At 38.8% G+C, this 23169-nt stretch overlaps 1 protein-coding gene across 6 annotated transcripts in view; it reads left to right on the top strand.

Moving 5' to 3' along the window:
* LOC117290589 overlaps positions 1–22085 on the top strand; it is a 34142-nt gene extending 12057 nt beyond the window's left edge. For 4 of the 6 annotated variants that reach the window (XM_033772059.1, XM_033772073.1, XM_033772052.1 and 1 more), the window contains exons 2-10: positions 1314–1591; positions 4278–4400; positions 7536–7760; positions 11740–11888; positions 12808–12964; positions 13215–13574; positions 14190–14405; positions 14862–17594; positions 20256–22085. In XM_033772059.1, coding sequence (XP_033627950.1) covers positions 1358–1591; positions 4278–4400; positions 7536–7760; positions 11740–11888; positions 12808–12964; positions 13215–13574; positions 14190–14405; positions 14862–17594; positions 20256–20627 — 4569 coding nt within the window. In that variant the 5' untranslated portion in view covers positions 1314–1357 and the 3' untranslated portion in view covers positions 20628–22085. Of the gene's footprint in view, positions 1–1013; positions 1079–1313; positions 1592–4277; positions 4401–7535; positions 7761–8935; positions 8979–11739; positions 11889–12807; positions 12965–13214; positions 13575–14189; positions 14406–14861; positions 17595–20255 lie in introns of those variants that run through there. The other 2 variants (XM_033772065.1, XM_033772090.1) reach the window with 2 other exon arrangements.
* The last annotated feature ends 1084 nt before the right edge of the window (positions 22086–23169 follow it).

Raw genomic sequence — 23169 nt, 5'->3', positions numbered from 1 at the left:
AAAAGTTTGGCACCCCCCCCGAACAAAGATCTTGACAAAATGGGGACAACACCAACATAGGGCCAGGTAGCTCAGTTGGTAGAGCGCCGGCACGTTAATCCGGAGGTCGTTGGTTCGAATCCCACTCTAGTCAATTCGTTGTTCAACCCCAAAAATCATTTTGAAAAAAAGTTTGTGTGTGTTTGGAGAGAGGGTTGATTTCAGATAAATTGTGAACCTCACCTCACTCAAACATTCATTCAAGGCTCAAATTTTACACTGGACAACTGGCGAATGATTTCAGTATTGGGCCAGTAAGCTTTTTAGACAAGACAAGTTCAGTGATCTTGTTTTTGTTCTTCTAAATTTTCCATCATTGTCTCAAAAGAATGATGTTCAATTGTTTGAGTTTCACGATACATGTATCTCTCAGTCTGGTGAGAATCGCCCATAAAACAGTTTTAGATAAAATTTCTCAAACTAGTGTATTGTTCAGAATGAGACAGTCTAGATGAAAAAACTCATTTTAGTTCTAGTCTATCCTCATTTTGACTCTGGTCTTGTTGTGATTAAAATCCTGTTCCGGTAAAGATTCTGAGCTACAAGTCCTGCGGCCTGGTGGATTCCCCCCCCCCCCCAGATTCAATCTCTGACGTACTAACCAATCAATCTGATAACCATTAATCTGTGAATCATTATCAAGCTATTCCATTGGTACAATACACAGTATGGACAACTTTAAATGTTTACACAACACTTGTACTTTGTATGCGCTGTGTCCTTCAGAGCAACCATCCAATCCCATTGCTTCTGCTGGCATTTCTGGCATCCTTGGCCCCATTAACTCCCAATAGGGAAATAGCGACACATTCAAATGCTCCTTTATTAGTAATTTTTTGTTCACTAGAAGTATGTAGGCACTGAGGCTAGACTGACATGTACACGCTCCCAATTACATAGGTCAGGTAGTGCTTCACATTTCTTCAAGTACTGTACTGTATGTGCAACACTGTACTTCTAATTTATAGAGTAATGTTTAGTGTGAATAATTATTTGTGAAAGAAAAGGTGTACTTCCGCAGTATTATCCAGTTATTTTGGTGAGTTTTATTGTGTCCAAAATTATTTTGTGATATGACTGATGGCTGTAAATGTACTCATTTTGATGTGAATTTACACATGTAGTGTAATGTACATTATTCCAAGTTCATTTTGATGAAAATTAACAGGCAAAAATTAACAGAGTTATTAACTGTACAGTGTGGCAGCTCCATGACGATATTCTGGTTTACTAAAATGTAAATAAATACTTTTTTTCTGTCTTTCTTTTTTCAGAATTTAATAACAGCCAAAGCCCAGTGTAGTTGTTAACATCCACGATGTCAACACGCACACCCGTAAAACTTTCGAGACAGTCCTCTAAGCCTAAGACAAAGCAGGTGACGGGGATGTCATCGCCCCTCTGTAGAAAGAAGCGTTCGTCGCCCAGGTCAGATGAGAAGGTGGCTCGACCCAGGAGACGTCTGGCAGTCGGGACGGATAAGCGACGAGACGGGGGGAAAAGACACCAGAAGGATGGATACGATGAGATTGCTGCTGTGGCTGAGTGTGAGGTTAGTGTACAAGCTTCGAATCCATCAAAATCAACAATTACGCTCGGTTCCTGCGAATGCGAATGCGAAGCGAATTTTGATGTCACAGCGCTCTAACCCTACTCCGATAGTTTTGCAGGAGCTGAGCACATTTCAAGCGAATTATTCGTTGCGAGCTTGTGACGCCAAAATTCAAATCACATGCACGTTGGCAAGAAGTATGAACCGGGGTTTTGGCTCCTCTTTTGGTTTGGTAAATTTACAATATACTATGTATACCTCCATGAATTTTCAAAACTTGGGGAAATTGTGGACCTTAATTTTTGAGGTTGTTGCCGTAGGCACGCTGAGTTGAAAACTAAGTCCTCTGAATTTCTTTATCTGGTGTTGACAACGTGTTTTCAAAGCCCTCCTCTCTAATCTGGGGCATTCTAACTTTGTGAATTTGATCACAAGCCCCCCCCCCCCTGAATTGTTTATTATTTATCAATCAGCCCAATAAGCTAGCTTGTGATGCATGGAGAAGAACCCTGTGCATGCTTGGCTTGTGGACCAGGGAACCATCTTCAGTATGTTCTATGATCTTCAAGTGGCTCTGATATGTGTCTGTGAACCCTGAAGGGGTCATATTCAAGTTCATTCGGCAAAAAAAGTGTCTCAAAACATTTGTTTACATAACTTTCTCTTCAGATAATGTCTGTGAATAATGTTCTCACATCTTCATACATGTTAACAACGCAAGAAAATATGTTACTTGAAAAACTCTCAAATATTTAAATGTATTGACGGGTACTGCCTGCAAATATTTTAATGAACACAGACCACAGTGACGTTAGTAGTCTATAAAAGGATTAGTCATCCATCCAGAGAAGCTGAGTTAATTATTCATTGAAAACCTTCACAAAATATGCAATCCGGTTCCAGTTCCGCTTTTGATGCATTCTAATATATCTTAAGTGGCATGTAATTTTTTTTGTCTTGACCAATATTGTACATTATCCAGTTATGCAATTGTGTTATGCACCAGCTGATATTTCATAACTTGGCTGTCACATGAAGTTTGTAATCCTAATAATATCAGATACATTACTGATTATAACTTTTTTTCTGGTATGAGTTTCATTTACATGAAAAATGAGTGACGGAGACTTATGTTGTATGTACGTCATACAGCGCAAAGTAAACTCAATGCAAAATAAAGGTGAAAGCAAATTAACAAAATTCTCAGCAAAAATGTTTGACCAGTTGAAGTTGTTCATAACTTGCAACTGTCTGTCACATGTAGGTAAAGGTTTTTAAAATAATTTGAATTGAAATAAAAATAACAAATTGAATAAAACATTTCTTGGGTGCACATGCACATGGCATTGCTGATTATTTCTTTCTTAGCACAACTTTCATTAACATTAAAAAAAAAAAAAACAGACTTTCCAATTGTTTTGGTCCACACTGAAGGCATACATCCACTCAATTCAAATTAAAGATGAATACAATAATGATTATAGACAATTAGCGGCAGAAGATTTGCCCATTTAAACTTGTTTAGTTTACACACTTTAATGTTAGTTTTTTTTTATTTTCCCCTGGAAGGTGTATTTTGCAATCATGTTTTCAAACATGTTTTCATATTAATTGTGTACCATACATGTTTGTTCGTGAACTGGGCCAAACTTTCATAAAGCCTGTAAGCAAAAAGAATTGGTAAGCGCAGAAAAATCCCGCTTAATAGAAACTGGTTACTAGCCAACATTTCATGATGTTAACATTTTTGCATGTGGTGCCCCACTAATTTTTTTGGCCAAGCAAAATTTTCTGTTTTACAGCTACATGAATGGACCCTAGCCTTTAGAAAGATGGTGGTATTCATTAAGAGGTGATTCAAATAGTCATTAAAAAAAGGGGGGGGGAAACCAACTGAAATTATTGTCTCACAGATTGTCTGATCCCAAACAATTTTGTGCAATTCCATTCTGAGTTCTTGTTAAACCCTTTCAATCAAGCCCTATTTATAGTAATTGGAAAGGAAATTGTATTGAGTATTAGAATGAGGGTTGACAAGACGGGACATTAGAGGATTTGCAGCCAATCTGTCTGAATAATGACCAAGACTGTGTTGCAGCCAGGGGATTTCTTTGGAAGGGGATGAATAAAGAATTTTAGCGAAACTCAGTCTTGATGAAGTTAGAGGGGCGACAGGGGTGCATATTTTTAAACAGCCCTTCTGTGAGGGGAGGGATGGGTGATTTACTTTTGTTGGCTATATTTTGTGATGTGTCATGCACAAGGGTGTTATTGTGCATGCAATAGTGTGTGAATTTTTAATGTACACATGTATGCCTTGCTTTTAAATTAAAGTAAACAAAATAATAAGTTTGTGTTTTCTTCAGTTAAAGCCATTGGACACTTTCGGTAAACAGTATTATCCAAAGGCCCAGACTTCGTGTATCGCAACTTATAAAATAACAAGCCTGTGAAAATTTAGGCTCAATCAGTCATCGGAGTCAGAGAAAATAATGGCAAAACCCACCCTTGTTTCCGCACGTTTCGCCGTGTCATGACATGTGTTTACAATAAATCCGTAATTCTCGATATCGAGAATTGATAATTGCTTTAATGTTTTCTCAAAAAGTCAAGCATTTCATGGAATAATATTTCAAGAGAAGTCTTTCACCATTACCTTTCTTTTTCTTTATGTTTTTTAATGTAGGATTTCCATGCAGATCTAAACAGGCTGATCAACTGGTTATCCACCTCCATCAACCAATCAGAGCACTGCAAAGCCCCCTCTATTGACACACTCAGTATAAGAGTTCAACTGGAAAAATACCTGGTAAGTATTAGAAATAATGATTGAAATAAATAAATGAATAAATAAATAAATAAAAAATAAATAAATAACAGTTCTCTGTGAATACCCGTGACAATTCAGTCTGTCAAAAGACTGATTTGAACTTTCTCCAGTTTTGTTTAGCAATAGACCGTGCAAGTTTCATGTTGTATTCATTATATTTTGCATTAATGTGTGAAGAAGAAAAACCCCTCTCACGTTTCTCAATGTTCAATTAATATGTGCAAGACTTCCACAGTCTATTAATGGTTATTCAATATGAATTTCAGCTCTTAATTGCAGCATGTGTGAAGATTCTAAAAACATTTGCAGGTATTCACATCTATGATAATAAATAATTATTTATTAATTTTCTGGTAACTCAATATACACTTTGTTCAAAGGACAAAGTATGTACAGTTTGGCATGCTTTAAGTGTACAGACCATTTGTATGCGTACTGTATGTACATGTACAGTACGTTCATTTTATATCGTGTAGATCTGACATTACATGTAGTTCCTTCACTCACTTAACCTTTGCATGGTATGTAAAGAATCCTGCGCCTGAGGGAAATCACCAACCAAAATAGCAGTTTGATTTCTTTACAATCTTACCCTGGCTGTACTGAAGCCTTGTACTTATAAACTTGATCCACATAATACACTTAAAGGAAAGGTATTTTCATCTCTGGAGTAATCGTCGTAATTACTTCTCTCACTGAAGTCTGGGTTTTCCTTACAAGTCCTTCCTGTCTGAAAAATCCTGTGCATCTGTTTTTTACCTTTGACCGACTATGGGATGAAAAAATGAGGCTGTAAGCTGGGTCCAATTTCATAGATTTGCACACAAAAAATAGCTAAGCACAACAAAATTATGCTTACTAGAATAAGGTTAGCAGCGAAAAAATACCATGTCACTTGCCCAATACCTGACTGGTATTACCTGTTAACTTTTGCTAAGCACAAAATCTGCAATAAGAATTGTATGATGAAGCAGCTCTATGAAACTGGGCCCAGGGCCAAATTTCATAGAGCCTGTAAGCACAAAACTTGCTAAGCACAGAAAAGTGTTGCTTACTTGGAACAGGTTACCAGCCAAAATCATATTAAGTTTACATTGTTGTGACTGGTACCCCACTCAAAGTTTACTAAGCAAATACATTTTTCAAGCAGTTTTATCTGCTTAACATCTGTATGGATTTCATAGAGCTGCTAAGCAGAAATACTAAGCAGAAATGAGCAAAGTACCAGTCACAGTTTGTGATGTGTTAGTTTGGCTGGTAATCTTATTCTGATAAGCATATTTTTTTGTGCTTAGCTTGTTTGTGTGGTTAAGCAGGTCTGTGAAATTGGGCCCAGGTGAAATGGGTGTGTGCAACTCTGAACTGGGGCAGTTTTGAACATGTTGTTGACTTTGAGACCCAAGGGAGTGAGAGTTATTTCTAGAAGGGGAATGGGGGTCAGTGGCAGACCCCCATTGGGCTCTTAGCGAATCTAGAATAATCTACTTGTTGCCTACTCAGTTTCCTGTTAAAATTGAAAAGAAACGATATGAATCTAAGAAAAAGCTAAATTTGTGGGGGTAGTGTGAGTGGAAACCATGTGAGTTGCTTTAAATATAACACAGCGCTTCTGGTCTTATTCAGACCTTGGGAGCTGGTGTTGAAACAAGGCTATCAATCAATTCTAAATGTCAATGTTTTGAAAACAAATGTCTAGAATTATCTTAGTGTATATATTAAAGTGGATTATTTTCATCGTTAAACAGTTTGAAAAAGAAGAAAATAAAGAAGACAACTTTAATTAAAGCAAAACACCCACCACAGTGCTAATGTATAAAAATACGTAGTTTAAATTTGTTATTTATTTCTCAAATTTAAGTTAAAACCATGTAGGCCATAATGATATGTGTACATCGTTTATGGACACGTTTGTCATCCTTTTTGGGGTCAGGGTCGTGGCTGGTACATGTAGGGCTTACATAACGTGTAACTAATTGAGGAAACTTCAATTTCTATACACTTCATAACCATTCCTCAATAGAGAGTGTTACAAAAGAGTTTATTTACCCATTCAGGGACTTCATATTTACATACCCCATATTACCTATCCCTCAATTGTGAGTCTATTTCCTCTAATCAAAGCCAACAAGACTTCATATCAGTATATTAGGTTGATGTGATAATAGGCTTAGTCCAGCATCCAATGTAAATATCATTGCAATCATCCTGCTCTATAATACATCCAACTGATGAAATTATGGAAGTTTCTCAGTGTGTGGACAGAGTCGGTCTTCTTGACCCTGGCTCGCCCTTTGGCTTAATTGAATACCCAATGCTTTGACCATGGAGGATGGAAAACAAAGTACTCCAAAATGGTCTTTAAGTGTGGCTGACCAATAACAGATATTAATTGATGCATTATACACTGCTGATTCCCTAGTCAGCAGTTCTTGCAAAGTGAGCTAGTGATTATGGTTAAAAAAAATAATAAGCATTTTATTAATAATTGCAAAGTTGTAGGAAATATCTCTTTTATTATGAGTCTTGTACAGACATGTACATTTGTAGCAACAGTGCCGCCTCCCCCTCATTTGTTTATAATTATATACATTGGCTTAAATTTTTAGAACTCTTCCTTGCCAATGGGTAAAAAATTGTAATTTAGTAAGCTGAGTCTTTTGAATATATAGATCATTATTTCAAATAACATAAAATACTTCATCTTTAAAGCTCTTCACTACATTGTTTCTTGTCCCCAAACAACTATCCATAGATGTATTAATTCATTTTCTCATAAGTCCAGGGCTTTAAGGAAAACAATGAAAAAAGGATGTCCTCACAATCTGCTGTGGATTCTTTTGTTTTTTGAACACTTGGTGTAATGACACCCCTCTTACTGCATGCACATTCTTTTAACTTCATGCATTTAGACAGTACCTACGCATTGCATTTCTGTATTTACCTGGTACACACATGTTGATGTTGACCTGGGGAAAAAGTCACAGCCAATTCTAACTAAATATATGTATCATTTCCTGTGGAACCCAATCGGCTGTCCCTGTGCACAAAACTCTCATAACAACACTTGACAGTTACTCTTAAATATAAACCAAATCTATAATTTCCTCAATCAAGGCCTTTGCAATGGAGATACAGACACACCAGCACCAGAAGGACAGTGTGATTCTACGAGGGCAAGACTTCATCCATCAGTACCCCCAACTTCAGCCCAGTCTGGAGGCTACACTCCACTTGATTGCAGCCCAGTACCGGCTCCTTGAGGAGAGGCTAGACACCCAGTTTAGACAGTTGGAGGGAGCACTCTCCGTCCTGGAGACCAACACAAGATCAGAGTTGCAGGTAGTGTATTAGCTCGTAGTCCATGTTTGTTATGTACATGCGTCATCTTGTTGTCAAGTCAAAGTCTCATGTGAGCTGAGTCATTTTATACGCTAGTTCCTCCTTATACTTCGGACCCTTGCAGGGGGACTTTTTTTTTAGCCGTGGTCTTCACTTAGTTGGGAAAGCTTTAATCAAGTCATGTAGCTCTTATTGTGCTAGTGTTTTTTGTGTGACCCTTCCGCTGCAAATTGGATTTAAATAGCTGTTGTGGTTTCTTTTGCAAAGTTCCTTAGGTACATTACTAGGTAAGTAATGGTTTTTCTTCTTCAAACCACACATTGAATTTGTATGTAACACTTTCTACATGTTATGTATGGCCTTTTTTTTAAAGCGTATGATCAAAATGTTTTCAGGTTGTAGTTTTTGGACGGAGCGTTAATTGAATTTGGAGGATTTGTGGACCTGTCTGGCGGTCTTGTTGCATTTGGCTTATGAGGTTGGATGAGGATGGATGAGCGATAATTCAGACAGGGCAGACGTCTCTGTGTCTATTTCAGGAAGACTTCGACCGGTTATCTGCATTGTTATGTAGTTTGTATGCAGCGGCTTTCCCCCCAATAAGAGACTTCCTGCATGAATTTCCCCTTTGGTTTTCATACACACAGACGCAGAGTTTTTAAGCGTCCATGTTTGCTGTTGTCTGAACTGTGGGCGCCATGTGTTGATCTTGGTTATACCACTTCCTTCAAATGCACTTGGCTTGTTAATTTTCCATGGATGTACATTTAGAGAAATAGTCAAAAAACAGAAAAGAGAAAGTGTTTCGCGGTGAACTTAGCTTCCTTATCATTCAAGACAAGACATGAGAGTTTGATTAAGGTAGGATATCTTATTTGTAGAGTTTGCTGATCAGTTGGGATGAGTTGATCCAGGGGACCACCATTTAGTGGCACCTTGTTAAGCAGGGAGTTAGTAATCTACATGATGGCATGTTGATCCAGAGCAATGACACTAATTGGGCTTGTATGGTCATATACATACTTACACGACAACGTTATGTACTTCTAGAACAAGTTCTTGTACATGCCGGGTACATGAAATTGTGTCAGCCGGAAATGATGACATCGTCATGTACTGGTTAATTTTGGTGGCAAAATGATTTGAGATGTACCTGTAGGCGGTTTACCTTTCAACGTTGAGTGTACCAGTACATGTGTAAAGATGTCAATACTGCAGGTATGTGTAAATTTATGCAGGCGTGTTTGGACTTTTTATGCTCTTACTGCATAGATTTTTTTCCACTCTAGGAACCTTTTTACTCTTGTATTATGCATTAAAGTACATGTGTCATGTGTACGCCATGTCACATATAGAACCATGGTGACATCAAGCAGTTGAATATCTCAAAGGAGAAAATTTATTCAAATTTCAGTTTTCTTATCATTTTCTTGAGGATAATAATATAAAGCTAGCGAAGTTTTTTCTTGTGTTGTGCCAAAGTGGTTTGTTTCTACATTCAGTGCAGCTGGTTGCCTCCAAGTTGCCTAAAAAAATACCCCTGTGACATGGGAAAAAAAGGACAAAAAATGTACCCGTTTATTTTCTAATGAGAGATAAGTGGCTCATCCAAACATCTGCATTTCTTAGGTGCTTAGTCAGCAGGCTTTACCCTGGGACCAATTTCATGGCTCTGCTTACCACAAAATTCTGCACTTACGATCACTATTCCTCGCTTACTGTGCAAGTGCCAAATTTCTTCGCTAGCCTAGTAACGTGGAGTACACATGCAAACATGTAAAAATTTAAGTTGGGCCTAGGGCCCAATTTCATAGAGCTGCTAAGCACAGAAATTTGCTCAGCGTGAAATTTCTGCCTTTATAAAGACAGGGTTACCAGCCAAATTTCCACATGATTTTCAAGATGAGCAAAACATCAGCTGAGTACCAGTAACAAGCAATATGCAACAAATAGAAATTTTGTTGGTAATCCTGTTTTTATCAAGGAAAAAATTAACTAAGCAAATTGTTGTGCTCAGCAGCTCTATGAAATTGGGCCCTGATCACCGAATTGGACGTCTCTGTTACTTGACCTGTGTCATTTATGTCAAGCACAAAAAAAGTTGAAACATGATCTTCATTGCATCTTACCTTTCATTCCAAGTTGCATCAAAACAAAACACCACCAATCTGTCATTCAAGTTATAGTGCTATAGTTGCTAATTAGCAAATAGCTAAACCAACATTGAAACTAAAAAAAAAAAAATGATATGCCATTCTCTTTTACTTACATTTCACAAAGTCTCACTATAACTTAAAAACCATGAGACATTGTTGGTTTCTATAAAGAGAGTGATGAGTCACTAAAATTCTGAGCTAAACTCTGTTGGGATGTGTTGAAGCGATTATTATTATAAGCAGATGTGACAAGCTGTCCGTTGACACATCCTTCATGTATGGAAAAACACTTTATGGGGACTTTTGGGGTAAACAGGGGCCAAGTTCAAAGAGCTATTTTAAGCCACAAGTTAGCTTAGCATACAAACCATGCTGTGTAAATGCAGTGTGATACATTGCTTAAGTCTTGTGTGACGTCAACATGATTTTTGCTTAGGAAAGTTTAAATTGAATTGGATCCAAAGAGTGAAGACAAACCAAGTTCCTGGCCCAAGTTAAGACAATTCTGCTTAAGGGAAATTTCTTTGTTGAGCAGGGCATACAATTGTACCCAGGTCTGTTTGATGAAAAAAGCAAGTAGCAATTTATAGTACAATGTCCAACATGTTGTCTCTCACAAAGTTGTATAGAGAAGACATTTAGTCAAGGGGAATAACTTCTAGTGATATTTGTGACTCAACTACATATAAACTTAACGTTTTTAAGAAGGCCCCACTTCATAGAGCTGCTTATGCAGAGAGTTGTGTGTAGGTTAATGCAGAGCAAAAATATGTTGGATTAGTAGCCACAGGTTGTGCATGTGACATGGTACTTACGGTACCTAGGCTAGTAACTTTTTGTGTTTAAAGCAGCTCTATGAAATTGGGCCCTGACAATTTTGTAAAAACATAATTTATGCTCCATTTGTACAATACAAGGCTTTACAAAAGTACAATTATACACTTTCAGTTGCCCTCCAGGCCACCACTTCCCATGGGGTGTAAGAAGGGTCCAAAGAGACTTTAGTGATTTGCTTCCCTGTAAAGTATTCCTATTTGTTGCCATGTCAACCATCTGTCAGGGGGCATCCATTGACGTAAACGCCATTGTCACGCCCGTGTGTGTCATTTATTGGATTCAAATTGGATGAAAGGACATTATAAAAATATATATACTGTAATTACTGGGGGTTACTTGAGGATTTCAGCTACAAGTGTTTCCCCACAAAGATTCAGGGCCATTTTTGCAAACTCATTATATATATACTTTTGTGCAGAATTAATTGAGTTCCATATTTATGCTCATTCTTTGAAGAGTTTTTAAATTATTCATTGCAAGGTAGAGCAAATTGATTTACAAAAACTGATGGGGATTACACCTTGTCGATGTGACTGTGAATTTTTTATCAAACGTATACAGACCCTTTATTAGATGTTAAGTAACATCTAATAAAGGGTCCGTATACGTTTGATAAAAAAAAATGGCAATAAAAAACCTACTTGGTATGAATTACAGCAGCTTTGGGTAGTATGATGCATTTTAAGAAATTTTTCACTTCAAGGTTGTGCGGTTATGGAAAAATATATCATTGTTTATCCCCCAAAACTTCCTGATTTTGGGCAATATTTGAGAAACGATACCACCTTTTGAAGACAAATTTGCACAGGTTATTTTTATGGTATATATATCTACAACTAAATTTATATAGGATTGAAACAAGCACTTGGTTCCAATTTACCAAACAAATACAATCCCTTTAAGATAAAACAGTTGTTTGGAAATCCTAAGATTGGTTAATGACTTATTTTTTTGATAATATTTTTCAACTGATCTTGATTCAACAGAGCTTCAAATCCTTTGATTCTGAGCTTATGATGGACTCCATTGAGCAGATGTCATTCAGACTGGAGAACAGCAAGAGACGAAACTCCTCCATGGAGATTCATGTGAACGCCTTGAATAAACAGGTGGACACCTTTAACACATCCAGCAAGTAAGTCCAGTTACAAAAATAATAACAATAATAGTAATGAATGGCACTTATATAGCGCTCCACACAACAGTCCCGAAGCACTATACAAAATCTATTGAGTAAACTGGTAAGTTTTCGGTAGATGTTTGAAAATATTCTCGTTTGGAGCAGTTCTGATGTTTTGCGACAAGTTGTTCCAGAGTGACGCTGAAGAATATGAGAATGAGCGGTGGCCATATGACTTAGTGCGAGTGATGTATGGGACTAGTTGAGAGGTACAATGTAGAGCTTGAATGGAGGGTACTGATGTATGGGACTAGTTGAGAGGTACAATGTAGAGCTTGAATGGAGGGTACGATGAGGTACATATGGATGAAGGAGTAATGTTACAAGCAAGGCTTGAATTTATTTCTTTTTTTTTGGGGGGGGGGAGGGATTTCTCAAGACTGCAGGGCTTGTAGCTCAGAATTTTTACTGGATCGGCAATTTATTTACAAGACTAGAATCAACAAGACAAGAAACTAGAATCAAAATAAGAACACGGTTTTACCATCTAAACTGTTTCATTTGAATGAATCACTAAGAAAAGATTTGTCTCTTCTGTTTTATGGGTGATAATCAGCAGGATTGAAAGGTATTTGTGAAACTCAATCTCAACATTTGAACATTATTCTTTTGGGAGCCAAAGATGTTGAATTGAAAAAAAAAAAGACAAGACCACTGGACTTGTCCTGTCTTGAGCTTACTGGCCCAACACTGAAATCACTGGCCTCGGGTCGGTGGCCCAGTGTAAAAGTTGAGCCCTGACAAACTACTGTATTCAACCCAGCCATAAAATAGATTTATGATTTTAAGTAAGGCTGACAGGAAATTTCATAAGCGACGTTAGTTTCTATTTTGGGCTGATCTAACCTGTCCTTATATCCTTTGTTAATTCCAGGCTGTCTTCGACTGGGGGCAGTGACACCTCTTGTAGCTCCTCCCCTGACTTTGATGTCCTGTATGAGGAGCTCTCTGATTGGCTGAGTGACCTACACATGGCTGTGACTGACAGCCAGCAATGCCAATCAGATCAGAGGATGGCCCAGGTGTGCAAGGTGAGGATCAGGAGGAGATATTTCGTGGAGATAAATTTTGCTTGATAGTAGATGTTGCTACTGTTTTCATAAATACCATATAAATGTAATTAGAACTGAGAATTCTCATAAATTGTACTCCAAATCAGTAGAGAAGTCTCCTGAATTCCGAAAAAATCATAGTTCCTTTTGGTTGGTAAGCAGTTTGCAGCAGCTAATTTTTTTTTTTTTTTTTAAGTTGAAGTAAACTAAATTTTATTTTAATTTTTAGGGATACACACAAGAACTCCAAATGCGAGAGGTGACCCGATCCAAGCTGAACAAGAAAGCCAACCACCTCCTCACGCGTCGTCCATCCACCTGCTTGGACGTGACTGCCAAGTTACAGTCAATCAATCAGCAATGGACTAACCTGCAGGCACGCCTCACACCTAGTGCCGAGGCCTGCTCTCCAGGCACTGTGGCATTCACAAGCTCTGAGGAGGCCATGACCGTGACCTTGGAGGTTGAAGAAGTCATAGTTCAGCTGAAGGGATGGCTGACGGAGATGGAGAGGAACTTGTTTGCTACAGAGAGCATCAAATGTCCGGGAAGCATTCAACAAATTGAAAAAAGACTTGCAGCTCATGAGGTTGGTAACAAATATATATTAATAGCTTGTTCTAAAATCTAAACTGTTTGTATCAAGAAATCAAATAAATGGAAAGTCAAGTGGTTGTTGACTTACAACATGGGACCAATTTCATAGAGCCGCTTAAGCACAAAACAACTCTGCTTACCAGATTAAGGTTACCTGCCAAAAATACCATGTCTTATATAACACTTGTAACTGGTATCCTGCTCATTTTTTTGCTTAGCATAAAATTGTTGCCTTAAGGAGCTGTATGAAATTGGGCCTTGATAACAATTTGTGCTTTTAGTATGAAATGTACAGAAACAATGACGTGTAAACCCCTTAAACTAACAGAAAAATGTATCTTGTTTAGTAAGGATGCTCTGTAGTTCCTCAGTGATATGTCGGAGAATGTTAAATAATTTGTTTGTGACATCATAATGATTATTGTGGGCACAAAATGTGAGACCAAAATAGGTCAAAAGTGTAGCATTTTATTATGTAAAGAAAGTTTGGTATTGCTTTGTCCTTTTCGTTAAAAGTATTTGTGTTATTATTATTTTGGAAGCAGTGAAATGAAATCCTGCAAATATGTCCTCATTTCCACCCATCTCCTCTTATTATTTATTCCAGGAAATTCAAGCAGACATTGCCAAGAACTCTGAGGGGATCCGTGTGGTGTTGAACCTATGCGACATCCTACAGAGAGACAAGCACGCCTGCGCCAGTGATAAGGAGAGGGACTCTCTGCAGCTGGCTGCTTTTAACTTGGAGCGACGCTGCCAGGCTATCCAAGCTCAGGCCATGGCACTGCAGTGTAACCTGGAGGAGAAAGTTAGAACATTCAAGGTGTGACTTTAACATTTTTGCTCTGAAATTTTCTTTTGCATTTGTTGTTGATTTGTTTTAACAACCCCCCCCCCCCCCTGAGCAATCAAGGTGTGAATTTGGAAAAAACACGAGGCAACTTGACAGGCAACTTGGAGGCAACAGACTGCAGTGCACTTCAGTAGCACTTCGGTAGCACATGAGTATTTTTTCAAACAATGTGTTAGATTTTCCTCAGAAAATTGTGTGAACATTCAAATGTGAATATATAGATCTCTTGGAGATTGCCTGGAACTGGTTGCCTGTAGATTGCCTTGTGTGACATGATGGTTTTTATTTTTTTATCTAAAAATATGGATGGGAGAGCAATTTCTTTTATCCTGAAATTTTGTTATTTGAAGTTTTGCTTGTATAATAAAGTATTTTATTGTGTCTTTAAAAGTTTTAAATTTGTTGTTTCTTGTACTTCTTTTGCAGGATTACAGTACAATTGCTGCTCAGAAAGACGATCAGGAACCTTCCTCTTGTGAAGAGGCAGTCGCAGATGATGAAAGTATCGTCCAGACGAGTTTGAAAAAACCCATTCTGCGCGCATACCAGCCCTCTGGAGCTAAAGATGATTCTGACATATTTGGGCTCGGTCAGAGTATCAACTATGATGATATCCTTTTGGTCCGTGAGGCTTTCTCTGAGAATGATGCCTACAGTATAAGTGACACCTCCACGGTGTCTCTTGGAGATTTTGCATTTGATGATGTGCTGTTGATGAAGGAAGAAGAGGTGGTGCCGTCGGTGCCAACCCAAACCCCAGACATCATGGAGCTGAGTGATGAGATGATTGATGCCTACCTGAGAATGGAAGAAGACCAACTGAGGCAGGAGGACGAAATTGATTGTGACATCCTGCCGGAGGTTGCCGATATTCGTGGGCGGAGCAACTCTGAACTGGAGTTCTGGTCCATGTCTCTCCGGGATGATAATGTGATGACGACTTCAGTGGAGTTACCTCACGTCATGCCGTCACTGGAGGATCTGGATCGTGTTCCGGTGCTCCTTCAAAACGGCATCTCGAAGCCATCTCCAAGTTTCACTCTTGAGGAGCCTCTGCATTCCCCAACAAACTACCGTCCCATTACTCTTGGGAAGTACAGCTTGAGAACAGTGGACCATATGTCCTCTGTTGTCGAAGATGCCCTGGAAAGTCTTTGCTCTGATGAAGATGATGAATTTGAAGAAGATTTTGATGATATATTTGATGAAGATTTTGACGATGAATTTGATGGAGATGACGAAGATGAAGATGTAGATGTAACTCTCACAGAGGAGAGGTGTCAGAGTAAAATAACGCCAGATGAAGAAGTAGAAGATGTGGAAGAAGCCTTTGGTCATCTTGTTTTTGATATCGAAGACCTGGAAGAATCCTTAGTTGACCCATCCCAAGACCTCAAGCCAGCTAAACCTCTCAGCCGATCCCTTCCAGTAACCTACCGTTCGACGGTTCTCAGAGATGTTCAAACTCATGATTACCCAGCCTCCTTTCCCAGCCAACCCGTCTCCAATACATGGTCTCATCCAAGTGTTACCATTGCAAAGACACCCCATCAGAAAAAAGGTTTCTTTCCCTCCCATGCCAATTGTTTCTTGCCCAATGCTTTTGATGATGTCCACACCAGTAGTCCGGTGAAGGACAGACCAGTGAAGTCCACCCCGTCCTCCAAGTTTCACAAGCTTCGTCGTCGTCTGAGTCAGGTATCGAATACGCCGATAGAAGAGGAGACAACTAGACGGAGTGAGCCATTGCCTCAAGTCCCCCAAGACAACTTACTGAACATCACAGACCTGAGCCTGTCCCACATGTACGAGTCTCTAGACTTTGCAACAGAGTTGACAAATTCCCTTATGCCCGGGGCCCATCACTCAAGAGATGACGTAGACAGTCCCCTTGATTTCCCCCTCCTCGACAGAATGGATGATTCCGACTGTGAGTCTTTCAGCGAGAGTGAGGATGAGGGAAGTGAAAGGGAAGACCCTGTCCAGACTTGGATCAACAACAACATGCCGACCCCTCCCCAAATCAGTCCCCTGGAAATGCCATGTGAGTTGACCTTCACCCCTTCCTACAACCTGGATGCTAGCATTCAAGAAATACCCACCCATGACCTCCCCAGCTTGCCGGTCTGTAATCACACTGAGGTGCATATCCAGCAGGATGTTTCAGACGCACTCTTCACTCCGGGTTGTGCCCCTGAGCTTGGAATATCCCAGGCACAGGAAATGGCTGGTTTCCTGGAGTCGGTCTCTACAGAAAGGGAAGTTGATCTGGGTCTGTGCGCAGACTCGGCTCAAGTGGAAATAGCTGATGAGGAAGTGACCACGGAGCCAGACCAACAGGAAACAGTGACTAACCAACATACTGCAGTACATGAATGCTGTAGTGTATCACAATTGCCTGATGATAGCGTCAGTAATGGTGGTTTCAACAGCAGAGTAAAGAATTCTCGTGACTTGAACATAATAAAGGAACGACTAAGGAAAGAGATCATGGAGCAGTCCAACAAGAAGCAGGCGTACTTCACCTACGTCTCTCAGCTTGCAGAGGCTTGTACCGATGACGCAGAGCTGGGTCAGATCCTTGGGGAGTTCAATCGTCAGAAGTGTTATTTGTGGTCTATCGGGGGTTCCCTGGAACAACCAAAACAGGCCATAGATAATACTCACGATAACTTAAGCACAATGGATGATAGCTGGATGGAACTGATGTCCCAGTGTAGCGACGATACAGACAAACTTCTTGAAGCCTCAAGTTCTCTGATTGAGGAGCTGGAAAGGAGCTCTCGTATGCAGGTAAAACCCTTACCAGAGGATGAGATAGGAAGCTGGCGTGATGTCATCATATTGTGGCTGAACGAACAAGGTGTCACCTCAGTGGCACCAAGCCATGATGTTACAGATCACAGTGACGCTGGTGTCACCGATTGTGATTCAAGGATGGTAAAGGAAGCCCCAGTAGAAGGAGAACTTGGCAGCATTTTGGATTTGGAGAACAAACCAGCATCGTCAGACTTGGAGAATACCACAGACAATGGCGTTGCTCTTGATTGCAGTCTTCAAGATGTGGATGGAATCGATGCCATTGGGATCTCATCACCTTGGTCCCCATCCTCTGAGATGGTTGACAGCGGGAACTTCTCTGCTGATGGAATTTTGGATGTAAGTAAACTTGGAATAATTTAATTTTCCAAAAACAAAACTTATAGATTTGCCTTTTAAAGTTCTCTGATTAGTTAATGCATTGCAACTTCAAAGTTCACAAGTTGCATTTAAAGAAGCAATAGTCTTCTGTTACCTCGAATTAAGTGACATGACAATATGTGAATGAATAGCATTTGAACATTTTGCATTATTGAATATTGGACGTAAGTACATTTGGAGTAATTTCATTGTGCAAAACAAACATATAGATTTGCCTTTAATAATTCTATGACTATTTTATGCATTCAGGCATGCAACTTTTCAGCTGATTAGCTGATTTCATATTTTTCTTTTCAAAACAGTGCCATAGAAAACTCAAAAGCACTGTACACAAGTGTGATCGTCCATTTCCTCTTATTTTGGGGCAATTAGAAAGTTGCGTGTCTGTGCATTGCACCCCTTTCAGGCAATTTCACAGTTGCACTAAATGATGGAAAAGTCTTCTGTTTTATTTAATTAAGTGACTTTACAATGTGCAAATGAATAACATCTGAACATTTTGCATTGTTAAAAGCAGCATGTGATCTTTTTTTTTCGTTGGTTCAAATCATGCATTTCAATTTTTAAAAAAAATCTATTCATGAATTGATCATTCATACACCATGGATGAACCAAATTTAATTAAGGAAATTAAAAATTAAATATTTATACTAAAAATTGACATGCGCATTCCTTTCATCAAGTAATGTTCTATATTTATACTGCGTACATAATCCTTTACAAGTATCTATACACGGGTCTGTATGTGTACAGTGCATTCAAAAATCAACATTTCGCTACTTGTTTAATTAAGGATTTGAGACTTTGCGAGATGCAAAGGTATATCTGGTAAATATTGAAAGTGCAATAATTTACAGAATGTAAATATTAATATTTTAACAAAATTTAAATAAGTATATCACAAAAATAACTGTGTTATAGTCTGATAGATAAAACAAGAAAGGTAGTAGTAGCACTTAAAGACTAACTAATTAAGCTGCATAAGCTTTCATAGCATAAGCTGCATAAGCTTTCATAGCAACAACTACTTAATCAGATTCATTGAAGGGGACAAGCCAAGTACAAGTTATAATGTAAATATGTTAATGTAATCCACATCATCAAATATCATTCTTTATATAACACCCAAGCAGATCCTTGCCATTTGATTGGAGGATTGTCCGTCACGTGATAGCAAATAAAAGTACCATTGCACGCTGAGTCACTCACCGTGCTTTTTCGTTCCATCCGAAAAGTACCATTGCACGCTGGCACGCTGCCAGCGTGCAATGGTACTTTTCGGATGGAACGAAAAAGCTGAGTAAAAACATCACTGCGTGCGCGTGTCTTTGGTAACGCAGCAGGTGTTACTGCAAGAAGGCATAGTAAAATTACTAGCATTCGGCTTCTACAGTTGAAATTGTTTGTTTTGAAAGTTGTTTCTTTCAATCAAAATGACAAAGTTCTACTTGGATGTTATATAAAACAAATAATGAATGTTTTTCATTCGTGCAATGGTGCGAATATGTTCATTCGTTGAAAGCTGGAATGTTCCATTCAACTCGGCTCCGCCTCGTTGAATAGAACATTCCATCTTTCAACTCATGAACATATTCGCACCATTGCACTCATAAACATTCATTATGTGTATAATATTACTATATCCCTATCCAGTGTGTGTGCACTGTACTTTGTTTCCTTATTATGTTTGCAGTACACCAGGAAGTGAAACTAAATCTAAGGTCAACTAAAGAATCTGAACTAAATCACTCCTGAAAGACATGTTCATCCCAAAATATTCCAAGACAGACACAAAAACAATTTATGTTCTTCGTACTACATTTGTACATGTACCCTGACCTTTAGGCCCTACTGGTTTTGACATGACATATTATTTTGATAGATTTAGCTACATGGTACATGTACTTAACACTTAAAAAAAAGATGTGAAACAACGCATAGGAAATGCTCATTTATTCTGCTGTGAAACATTGCAAAGGTAGAATTAAGCATTCCATAGTGAAACCTCAGAAACTAGTTTTAAAATAAGTTTAAATAACCTGCTTCACAATTGTATCCACCTACAAACACTGTTGTAGATGGGCATCAACCCTTTCTGGCGATGATCTTTAATTTGGAGTAAATGCACTAAGAGTATCACTTCCTGTTAGGGTTTTTATTTCAAGGAAAAATAGTATAAATAATCTGAATGGATTGCCATCTGGCGTGTCTTTGCTCCAGCTTATCAGCTTGTTTTGTTTTGTTTGTTTGTTTGTTTGTTTGTTTGTTGTTTGTTTGTTTGTTTGTTTGTTTGTTTGTTTGTTTGTTTGTTTGTTTGTTTGATTGTTTGTTTGTTTGTTTGTTTGTTTGTTTGTTTGTTTGTTTGTTTGTTTTGGTTATTAACTGTAAAATTAAACAAGAAGAAACCTTCACAGTGATTGGTTGTAGTAAATTTTGAACCAATTTTAGTCAGTGGCATCTACACATGCTGCATTTGGAATAAATTGATCATTAAGTAAACATAATGTGCCTTTTCCTACTGTAGGTTGAAAAATGAAGTGTTGGGACCTTTTTTTATATAGTGTAACCGTAATGTTTTTCTCAACACTTAATATTTTTACCCCCCTTTTTACATTTCAGGAAGAAAGTTTGGCACATGAGAAAACCCTGAGCCCTTTAACCTCTTCCCCAGAGGTCATCTCATCTACCAACTATCATACGACCCTGAGCAAACACATCGTTACCCTAGAGTCTCCCATCCTCCTTAAAGACACCATGGATGTTGCAACAGGACAATACCCCACTCCTGCCACTACCTGGTCTCGTGTCCTCTGCATTGGCATACCCATCTGCATCTTCCTCTTCCTCTGCGTACTCTTTGTCATCCTGCTCCCAGCTGTTGTTACCTCGGCAACCGGAGATTGCTCCTACTCACTGATCGACAACATCTTGTTGAACAGCCCCAGCTGGGAACCGATTTTATATTACGTCAGAGGGCCTCCTCCTCAGTAAGTGGTGAAATATTTGTTTCATGATATAGTACTTTTAGGGAGTTTGAGAAAGCCTGGCTCTGGCTTTGCTCTGGCTTGGCTCTGGCTTGGCTCCGGCTTGGCTCCGGCTTGGCTCCGGCTTGGCTCTCGGCTCGGCATACTGTGTTTGATGGATTCAAAGCCAAAGCCAAACAAGATTGTGGCTTTCGAGGAACAAATGTTCGTTCAAATGTTAATTGTCAAACAATAAACTTGTATTCATATTCATTGGTATTGGTTTCTACCAAGGTTGGTTGTAATTGAGAACTCCATGTTTGGAGTTCATTTGTATATATGTTGGTGATTTATTTGTATATGTGGTCCACTTTTAATTCAATACTCATTATGAATGATTGACCTCGTAGTTCAGAGTTCGGTTAGTTATACAAAAAATTAATCCTCCTTTACATTTTGAATTCAGTAGCTTGTAGAGGAATCTTCTGGTGAAGCATGCACCAGTATTTCTTGTTTACACAAAATAAAATAGACTATGTATAATTTAAATTTGAATCAATTTACATTTCAAATTTAATTTTTCAGAATTCACTTCTTATATAACCATAAACTTAAATCTAAAAGCACGTAATATACTGTAAAAGTATTGCTTAAAATTGTCCCAGACTCACTTCTTACTGGTTTTGGATTGGAGTCCGACCCACCATGTTCGCTTTTATGTTAGATTCATGCAAATGCAAAGACAACAAAAAGTTGTAGCAAGGTTACATGTTCCTCTGATCAGTCATCCAGACTCAAAATTTGTCATTATGTACAGAAAATTTCCTTTAAAATAGAACTTTCTTCCATCTTTATCACTGTTGTTTGACCTTTCTTTGTTTGCTTCCTTTTTTTGTCTCGTCACTATTTGTGTTGTCCCTAATTCTTGTTGTATACCATTCTTACCCAACCTCCTCTCCCTTCCTATCCCCACGCCCTCCTGTCTTGTGTACCTATCCTCTAGAGGCGATTCTCTGCCCATCTTTCCCCCCTCTTCATTTTATTACCAATCATCTCATCTTCATACCATCTTCCTTATTGTACTTCATCTATCGGTCTTATTTCTGTTTAGGCCTGTACTAGTGCATCTTAGTCGTAACACCCATCATTCTCAATCACTTAGGTATCTCTTACCTTAACACATTACCTTAACACATTTCTAACCCATTCCCTCCTGTCCTATTGTCTTACATTAACCCATTACTTACCCATTTCCATCTATCCCATTCTTTGCCTGCAAATCTATGTCCCCTCTTTGCCCTCAACTAAACCATTGCCTAGTTTTCCATCTCCCTCCCAAACTAACCACTCCTCATTTTTAATCTCCCGTCTCCTCCCAACCCCACCCTGCATTTTTTCCTCCTTATTTTCTACATCACCATCTCTATAATAATAACAATTCTTATATAGTGCATTTCACAATAACTGTATTAATGTGCTTTACATTAGTGCCCTGGTCATTGGGCCAATAACATCAATTTTTTAATGTTTCTCAACTCCCTAGGGAGTATACAACCTGGGCAACCGTTTATATCGCTCCAAAGGCTTTTTCATTCACAATATCAACCTCTACCCTCACATGTACCCTGGGTGATTTGTCTACTAACCTCAAGGACTCTTGGTGTATTTGGTACCCCTCTTAATCTATTCCACTACTAATTTCAACACTAGCCTATAACTCTCAACCTGTCTTTCCTCTATTCTTTATCAATATTATTTATTTCTCTGTTTCAACTCCTCCCCGTCACTCACTGTCATTTTCAGCATTACTAACTGTATTATCTCTGCACCATATTCCTAAACTCAATTCCATCCACGATCCCTATTCCAAATCATTCTTTACACTAACCCCCTGCTCCCCTCCTCCCATTTTTCACTGTGACCCATATTCCCAACCTTGCTTTCCTTCATCCTTATTTCAACTACAATAATCCATTTTCTTTCCTACCCCCCCCCCTTCCCACATTCCCCTACCCTCATTTTCTGAATAACAAACTTCATGACTGTTCCATTATCCCACCTTGCTGTTCTCCATCCCGATGCCTACTCTACTATTCCTTTTTCTACCCACTCCCGCATTTCCCTGCCCCTCATTTTCTGAATAACAAACTTCATGACTGTTCCATTATTCCACCATGCTTTTCTCAACCCCTATGCCTACTCTACTATTCCTTCTCTACCCCACTTCCAACATTCCCCGGCCCTTATTTTCTGAATAACCAAGTTCATCCCTTTTCCATCATCCCACCTTGCTTTTCTGTATCCTTATTCCTACTATTCTTATCTCTGTTTCTAAACTGAACCCTTCCTGCCCGATTTCCCTACCTCCCAATTCAGCACTGCTCCATATTCCCCTACTCTTTTACCTCCACCCCTACTCTTACTATTCCTAGTCATATTTGTATCCTGTCCCCGGATTTCATGCAACACTGCCCCATATTTTCCTCACCTCTGTGCTTCATCTCATTTCCAGCTAGTCTCTTAGCATACCTATATCTTCCCTCCCTTTATTGGTTGTCAATTCTTCCCTT

The sequence above is a fragment of the Asterias rubens genome, chromosome 1 (assembly GCF_902459465.1).
Source record: "Asterias rubens chromosome 1, eAstRub1.3, whole genome shotgun sequence".
Taxonomy (NCBI): domain Eukaryota; kingdom Metazoa; phylum Echinodermata; class Asteroidea; order Forcipulatida; family Asteriidae; genus Asterias; species Asterias rubens.
Note: the sequence above shows the minus strand (reverse complement) of the source record. Positions and strands in the feature narration are given on the sequence as shown.